Below are 8,840 nucleotides of genomic sequence, written 5' to 3'. Positions count from 1 at the left end.
CCATGAGATCATGACCTGAACTGAAAGTCAGATGCTTAACCTGAGCCACCCAGGCACCACGAATGTCTTTTAAAGAAGGTGAGAGACTAGGGGCGCCTGAGTGGCTTAGTCTGTTAAGCGTCTGCCTCTTGATTTAGGCTCAGGTCAGGATCTCATGGTCATAAGACCAAGCCCCAAATTGGGCTCCGAGCTGGGCATGAAGCCTGTTTAAGATCCTCTCTCTCCTCCCTCTGCAGCTCACACTTGCCCTCAAACTCTCTCTCTATTAAGAAAGAGGCATCACAGCATTTTAAGAGAGAGAAAGAGAGAGAGAAGACAGGAAAGCAAGTTATGGTAGCACAGACTACCATAACAAAATACCATAGCCGAGGTGGTTTACACGACAGACGTTTATTTTCTCAGTGTTCTGGAGAATGGAGTTCAAGACCAAGATGCCATCATGGCCAAGTTGTGGCGGGATCTCTCTTCCTGGCTTACAGACAGCTAGCTGTCATCCCACGGTTTTCCCATCTGGCAGAGAGACAGCAAGCTCTCTGGTGTCTCTTCGTGTAAGGACACTAATATCAGGAGAGCCCCGTCCTCACGATCTCATCTAAACCTAATTACCTCCCAAAGACTCCACATCGAAATACCGTCACATTGGGGTTACATACCAACTCGGGGGTTCCACAGTTCCCTCCAGAGCACTTTCAGCTAACTCCCACTCTTTAATTTAGTCCCGGTGCCACCTCCTCAGGAACTCCTTGACTACCCACCCCGTGTTCTCCCACCACTGCACTCTACACGGTGACAAAGTGTGCTTCCAATAGGGTCCTGTGCTTACCTCTTTCCTTGCGCTTGTCTTTATTTTGTAGGTATCTGTTTCTGGTCTGTTTCCCCAATAGACCGTAAGCTCCTTGAAGGCGCAGTTTTGTTTCAGTCAGCCGTGTATTTCCAAACCTTGCGCAGTGCCTGGCACATGGCACACGATGCTTTTTGAATAAATGTAAAAAAAGTATTGCCCTCCTTGATTAAATAGTCCGGAAAGCAAGGTCTGGGAGGGCGTGGTGGGATATTACCTGACAACCAATGTCCTCAAGCGAGGCGGGAAAGGCAGAGAGCGAGCTGCTCGGCGTCCAATCAGGATCCAGCATTTCGAGAGCCAATAGCGGCTTGAGAGCCACTTAACCAGGCCGGACTACATTTCCCGTGATGCCCCGCCGTCTCGGGCCAGGAGGCTGCCATAAAGCGGTTCGCCCGGTACGGCGCTGGTCCCCGCCTCTCGCCTCTCCCGGCTTCGGGGGCGCTACTGCCCTCCCGACGTGGTAGAGCCGGTTCCCGGCCGCGCCCCTCCCCGCCGGGGTGTCCTGCCCTCCGGGGGCCCCGGTCCCCAAGGTGGTCGCGGCTACGGCATTCTCAGGCCAGGCCGCGGGGGGAGGGGGCGGCCTGGAGGCAGTGGCGGGGTCAGCACGGGCAACCGCAAGCAGGGCCATGGAGCCCAGGGAGTCGGGGAAGGTAGGCCTGGAAGGGCCCTGGGGCCGCCCAGTCCCCTCCGGTAGATCCCAGACCTGGGCTCCGTGGAGGCGGGCGGTGCGGGCGGAGTCCCCGCGGATGAGCCAGCCTTGCAGGGAACAACTCGCCCGCTCGCCCGCCGCCTCGTTCTCCGCACTTGGGCGGCCTTCTCCGGGCGGGTGTGGCCGGGAGGGGCGAGCACACCCTCTTGGGGTCCGGCGCAGCCTCCTGCCCCCACTCCCTAGCTCGCTGGCCAAGCCGCCCTCTGCCCGGTTGATGCTGGGGTGGGTGACCCACTCAAGAGCAGTGATGCAGAAGTGCTTCCTGTTTTCCCACACGTCCGTTGGGAGTTTTGAAGAGGCCCAGCGTTTTTAAGGCTGGCTAAGACCGGAGTGGAAGGCAGGGGGTAGGGATTACCAAGAAACAGGGTGAAGGTTTGGCCCTGGCGAGATCCCCCTTCCCAAGAAAGGGCTGAGAAGAAAAAGAGAAGGCGTCCGGCATATTTCGTGCCCACTTACAAGTGTCTACTTCGTGGGGGTATCGGAGCATTGCCCAGAGCATATTCCATAAACTTGCTTCCGGCTTGGGGCAGGAGGCTGTGAGTTGGAGGAAAAGATGGGAGAAAGTGCTTGCCGGTAGAGTTCAGTGGGTTTGACAAGATTGCTAGAGATCAGAGGCTCGGAGGCAGTGTCCAAAGACCAACTTGGTTGTGGGCTTCTGACTTGGAGACCGGGGAAGGCTCTTGGGACTAAGATCTTTCTGGGCGGTCTTTGCAGCCTGGTGCCAATTTTTGAGGATTGTTTTCTTCTTTGGCACAGAGGGAATTCCCTCCACATATGTTTTCAAGTGTGTATTGAGTCCTTTTTAAAAAAAGAAATCTACTTAATAAACATGTGGTCTGGTTTACTGTGAGCTAGATGGTGGAATGAATACAGGATAAACATGAAGAGACCATGTTCCACAGAGAGCTCTCTGGTGGCGTTATTGACTTCAGTACTCGGACAAGCCTGCAAGGGCTGTCCCAGAGACAAAAGAGAGAAAATAATGGGGTTATTTCCACACTGTAGCTTCTTCTGGAAAAGCTGGGAAGGACTGAGTTACAAAAGAAGTTACCCCTTGCTTAAGCTTCTCTTCCACACTCCCTCTCCTCCTCAAGCTACAGTGATGCATATGGAAGATGAAACAATCAAAGTAAACAGTCTGAGACAAATAAAGCTCAACAGAACCCAAGTAAAGAAAGATTGGAGGGGAACTGTGTGCCAGCCTCATATTAAGCACGATAGGGGACATCAAAGTAGTGAAGGGAAGCCCTTACCCCTGATTAGTTTCACCTGAACCTGAGCTTGGGGCGCAAAAGGTAATGTGGAAAAGGATTATTGGAAATTGGAATTCGTAATTTGAGGTTGATCTCAAACTACTCTGTTCAGTTGTAGGCTTTCTTAGCTTTAAACAGGAGAAGAGAGAAATGTGAACAATTTGGGGGGTAAGGGAGAGAAATGTGATGTCCTGTCCAGGCCCAACCACTAAATGAAAACCCTGGAGTCTGGAACTTGGACTCTTGATTCTAATTTTGATTGCAGGGTGTCTCAAAAAGATGCTCACCCTTCCAGATGCATCCGTTTTGTAACCTGGGGAATTGGAAGGTTATTCAAAGATGAAATAAAGTGACTGCAAAACAAACTGGCAGCGTTGGATGTCTTGCGCGTGAGTGGCAGTAACGAGGCAGGGTGCAGTGTCTGTGCTAAAGTTCCATTCTGAATAGCTTTTTTTTTTTTTTTTTTTGGCTCAAGGTTCGAAGACTGGGTGTCCACTTAACGTAGTAGGTTGGTCAATTAATAGTATCTTCCTTTGGTGCTATTTTGTAATACTTAACAGCAATCTTGGCCTATTGGATTGGATGTGGGGTATCTTACTTGTCATTGGCAGAATAAAGGAGAGAAGTCAAAGACTCCCATCACTCCATCCCGTCATCTGGATTTCCTTTCTTCTCAGCCTTTATCACTATATAAAATTCTCGCATTTATTGGCATGTGTGCTGACTTTATTCCCTGCTGTATCCCCAGTCAGATCAGTGGAGCAGCATCTAGTGATCCTCAGTATTTTTGGCATGAATGACTCATAAAGTAGCATTGCTACGGAGCCGTTTTGCCAGAAGGTGTGAATGTTCTGATGTACGCTGCAGTCTGACCCCTCATAGGCCCTGTGGGAGACTGTATTTTTAGTGCTGCCAAATAGGAGCATTTATTGTGTGTGTAGTTACTGCCTCAGCATTTCCGGTTCCTGCCCCCTCTGTCTGGTCCATGGAGGTGGTCATTCCTGTCTCAGTTTTCTCTAGACTCAGCTCTGTTATTACACTTATTGGTGTCTGTCGGCTCCTGGTAGATTTTAATCTGGACAATAGTGATAGTGTTTTCCGTATCTTAGGATCACCATGCACCAAGCCTATGAGAAACAAATAATAAATGCATTTTGAATAAATAATTAAGGGCCTATGATATGCTTTCTGGTTAATGTGATGGGAGGAAGGGGTAGGTAATGGTGAAGGAGGTCATAAAATGAGCCAATCAGCATAGGTGTCCTGAGTACTTCCAGCTCCATGAGGATACAGAGGCTTCCTTGCTCAGGCGAAAGAGAAGTGCTTGGACCAGGAGGTTAGGAAATCCCTCATGAAAGAGATGGAATGTGAATAGGACCCTGATGGAGCAGGTAGACTGAGTAGGTACAAGGAAATAGGCAGAGGCAGGGAATCTAAAGGTTGGGCGTGTGGAGGGAGGAAAGTTGCAAGGCATTTAAGTGAGTGCATTGCACTCATCTGCAGAGGAGATTCCGGGTGGGGCAATACACAGAGCTAAAGTCAGGAAGGCCGCTTAGTCTCAGGTGGAGGGAACTTGGTGCTGCGCTAAGTCGGAGCTCAGCAGTAGAGCAGTGAGAACCACTAAAATCCAGAGTATCCAGAGATACTCGCTTTCTATAGAGAGAAAGAATTGCTCTTATTCAAGATCTGTGTTTCCTTTACATTGAGACCAGTTGGGATCAGAAGGCTCTTGGCATAGTTGGTTAAAAGAGAGATACCAGAGTGAGGGCAATCAACCTTGTTGGGAGGACGCTTCTTTATGATCTAAGCATTCAGTCCTGGCCATTCTCTTCATGGTTGTGGATGCTGATGTGATGGGCCCGTTGGCTTTCGTTGGAAGCCCACCTGTTCCCTCGGGAAGAAAGGGGGAGGGGTGGGTGTGAATAAGGGAGCCCTGCTTGTCCTTGGTCACAAGTGCAGCCTGTCCCATTTGGAACAGCTTGCTCGCTAGTCCTGGGCTACAGTAATCACCCTAGGTTCCGCCTTCTGTATATTCCCAAGCGTCCCCTTCCCCCTTCCACCTGTTGGCTCCCCTTAGACTGAATCTCATGGGCACCCCTTTCCTGTCTGACCGCCTTGTTTTAGTGGAGCCCATCCTCCGGCAGGATTTGGGAAGTATAATCATGTTTTGCATTGAAAGACACTCTGAGTGCAAATAGTTGTTTAAAACATACACAGTTGGCAGGGCGGTTCTATTAAAAAGTCATCCATTTCCTATATAAAAAGTAGCTACGTTTTTGCATGGACCTCAAGTATACTGTAGTACAGAGGTGGAATTTAAGGAAAGGCATTAAGCAGGCTGTGTTTTAGCTTATGGGCAAGTAATAAATTATATCCTTTATCTTGAACGTATCATAGATAAGCTGCTATATTACAATTGCCACTTCAGATAGCTGTGAAATTAGGTGATTAACTAGTTGGTACTTAACCTTCTAATTTCTGTATAAGTCTAATTGCATGAAATAGAAGTGGGGGTTTTGGTTTTTTACTTTGCTTTTCTGTTTGGAGTGTCATTGTAACTACTGTATTGTAAATGACGGAAAATAATTGCATATGTTAAAAAATAAATTGTATAAAAAATAAATATATGGACTGAGAAAAAAAATCTTTTTTTATTGAAGCATAATTGCTGTACAATGTTATATCAGTTTCAAGCATACAACATCGTGATTGGACAGTTCTATACGTGACTCAGTGCTCGCTGCAAGTACTGTCACCATCTGTCTCTGCACAACGTTATTAAATATTATCGACTGCATTCTCCATTCTGTACTGTTCATCCCCGAGTCTTACTTGTTTTACGACTGGAAGTTTGTGTCTCTTAATCCTCTTCACCTATTTCTCTCACCACCATCCCCCCTTCCCTCTGGCAACCACGAGTGTGTTCTCTGGGTTTATGAGTCTATTTTGGTGTTTTGTTAATTTGTTTTGTTTTTTAGATTCCACTAAAATTCCACTTTACATAAGTAAAGTCGTATTTGTCTTTTTTGTCTGACTTATTTCACTTAGCATAATACCCTCTAGATCGTCCATGTTGTCACAAATGGCAAGATCTCATTTTTTAGGGCATGCGTGTGTGTGTGTGTGTGTGTGTGTGTACACACACATATACACACGTACACACCCCCCCCCACATCTTTATCCTTTCATCTATCAGTGGATATGGGCCACTTCCATATGTTGGCTCTTGTAAATAATGCTGCAATACACATAGCGGTGCGTATATCTTTTTGAATTAGTATTTTTGTTTTCTTGGGGTTAATACCCAGTGATGGAATTACTAGATCATAAAGTATTACCATTTTTTAATTTTTTTGAGGAACTGCCATACTGTTTTTCACAATGGTTGCACCAATTTACATTCCCACAAACAGGGCCTGAGTGCTCTTTTTTCTCCATATCCTCACCAGTACTTGTTATTTCTTATCTCATTTTTTGTGGGTTTTTTTGTGTGTTTATTTTTAAGTAATCTCTACACCCAGTGTGGGGCTTGAACTCACAACCCTGAGATCAAGAGTCGCGTGCTCTACTGACTGAGCCAGCCATGTAACCCTGTTATTTCTTATCTTTTTGATACTAACCACTCAGACTGGGATTTGAGGTGAAATCTCATTGTGCCTTGATTTGCATTTCCCTGATGATTACTGCTGTTGCACATCATTTCATGTGTCTGTTGGCCATCCGTATGTCTTTCTTCTTTGGAAAAATGTCTATTCAAATCTTCTGCTCATTAAAAAAAGTTTTTTAATGTTTATTTATATTGTGTGTGTGTGTGTGTGTGTGTGTGTGTGAGAGAGAGAGAGAGAGAGAGAGAGAGAGAGAGAGAGAGAGAGAGAGAGAGAGAGAGAGAGAGAGAGAGAGAGAGAGAGCGCAAGAGAGAGAGCGCGTGCGCGAGAGCGCGCACAAGCATGGAAGGGGCAAAGAGAAACGGAGACAGAATCTGAAGCTGGCTCCAGGCTCTGAGCTGTCAGCACAGAGCCTGAGGCAGGGCTTGAACTTGTGAGCTCTGAGATCATGACCTGAGCCAAAGTCAGACATTCAACCAACTGAGCCATTTAGGTACCCCATCTACTCATTTTTTAATTAGTTTTTTTTTAGGATTTTGACTTTTGTAAGTTCTTTATGTATTTTGGATATTAACCTCTTATCGGGTACATCATTTACAAATAAATACCTTCTCCCATTCACTGGTTGCCTTTTTGTTTTGTTGGTGTTTTCCTTCACTGTACAAAAGCTCTTTATTTTGGTGCAGTCCCAATAGTTTACTTTTATTTCCCTTACCTGAGGAGACATCTTGTAAATATGTTGCTAAGGTTGATGTTAAGAGATTACTGCGTGTGTTTTCTTTTAGGAGTTTTATGGTTTTGGTTCTCACATTTAGGTCATTAATCCATTTTGAGGTTTCTGTGCGTGCACGTGTGTGTGTGTGTGTGTGTTTGTGTGTGTGTGTGTGTGTTTGTGTGTGTGTACGGTGTAAGAGAGTGGTCCAGTTTCATTCTTTTGCATGTAGTTGTGCAGGTTTCCGAGTACCATTTATTGAAAAGCCTGTCTTTTCCTGATTGTATATACTTGCCTACTTAGTCATAAATAGTTGACCATGTACGAGGGGGGTTATTTCTGGGTGTTCTGTCCTGTTCTGTTGATCTATGTGTCTGGTTTTGTGCTGGTACCATACTGCTTAGATTAATATAGATCTGAAGTATATCTTGAAATCTGGGATCGTGATACATCCAGCTTTGGTCTTTTTTCTCAGGATTGCTTTGGCTATTTGGGTCTTTTGTGGTTCCATACAAATTTTAGGATAATTTGTTTTAGTTCTGTGAAAAGTAGTGTTAGTGTTTTGATATGGGTTGCATTGAATCTGTGGATTGCTTTGGGTAATATGGACATTTTAACAGTATTGATTCTTTCAGTCCATGAGCATGGTATATCTGTGTGTGTGTGTGTGTGTGTGTGTGTGTGCGTGTGCGTGCACGCGCGTTGTCTTAATTTCTTTGATCAATGTCTTACAGAGTATAGTTCTTTCACTTCTTTGGTTAAATTTGTGCCTAGATGGTTTTTTTATTCTTTTGGGTTCAATTGTAAATGGAATTGTTTTTGCAATTTTTCTTTCTACTACTTTGTTATTAGTATAGAGAAATGCAACAGATTTCTGAATCTTAATTTTATATTCTGCATCTTTACAGAATTCATTTATTCTAATAGTTTTTTGGTGGAGTCTTTAGAGTTTTCAATGTGTAATATCGTGTCATCTGTAAATAAAGTGATAGCTTTACTTCTTCCTTACCAATTTGGATGCCTTCTATTTTTTTTTTTTTTTTTTTTTTTTTTTGCTTGTCTGATGGCTGTGGCTAGGACTTCTAGTACTATGTTGAATAAAAGTGGTGAAGGTGGACATCCATGTCTTGTTTCTGATCTTAGAGGAAAAATTTTCAGTTTTTCATCAAGTATGAGGTTAACTGAATTTTTCATATATGGCCTTTATTATGTTGATGTATGTTCCCTCTAAGCCTACCTTGTTGAGAGTTTTTATCATCAAAGGATGTTTATTTTGTCAAATGTTTTTATGAACCTATTGAAATGATATGGCTTTTATCCTTCCTTTTCTTAATGTGACACATCACATTCATTGATTTGCAATATTGAATCATCCTTGCATCTCTGGAAAAAATCCCACTTGATTGTGCTGAATGGATCCTTTAATGTATTGTTGAATTCAGTTTGCTATTTGTTGAGGATTTTGCATCTTTGTCAGGGATATTGGCCTGTAGTTTTCTTTTTTTTTGTAGTGTCTTTGGTTTTGGCTAATGCTGGCCTCATAGAATGAATTGGGAATTTTTTCTTCCTTTTCTGTTTCTTAGAATTTTGAAAAGAATAGGTATTAATTCTTCTCTAAATGTGTGGTAGAATTCACCTGTGAAGCCATCTGATCCTGGACTTTTGTTTGTTGGGAGTTTTTTGATTCCTGTATAAATTTTACTATTAGAAAACAGTC

The 8,840-nt window shown here is 44.4% G+C and overlaps 1 protein-coding gene across 1 annotated transcript in view; it reads left to right on the top strand.

The window, feature by feature from the left end:
• Positions 1–1,274: 1,274 nt before the first annotated feature.
• Positions 1,275–8,840, top strand: part of ZNF862 (zinc finger protein 862) — a 32,845-nt gene continuing 25,279 nt past the window's right edge. The window contains exon 1 of the mRNA XM_029921748.1: positions 1,275–1,494. Within this exon, the coding sequence (XP_029777608.1) occupies positions 1,471–1,494 (24 nt within the window). The 5' untranslated portion in view covers positions 1,275–1,470. The remainder of the gene's footprint in view (positions 1,495–8,840) is intronic.

Source organism: Suricata suricatta, chromosome 2, assembly GCF_006229205.1.
Source record: "Suricata suricatta isolate VVHF042 chromosome 2, meerkat_22Aug2017_6uvM2_HiC, whole genome shotgun sequence".
In the NCBI taxonomy this organism is placed as follows: Eukaryota; Metazoa; Chordata; class Mammalia; order Carnivora; family Herpestidae; genus Suricata; species Suricata suricatta.
Note: the sequence above shows the minus strand (reverse complement) of the source record. Positions and strands in the feature narration are given on the sequence as shown.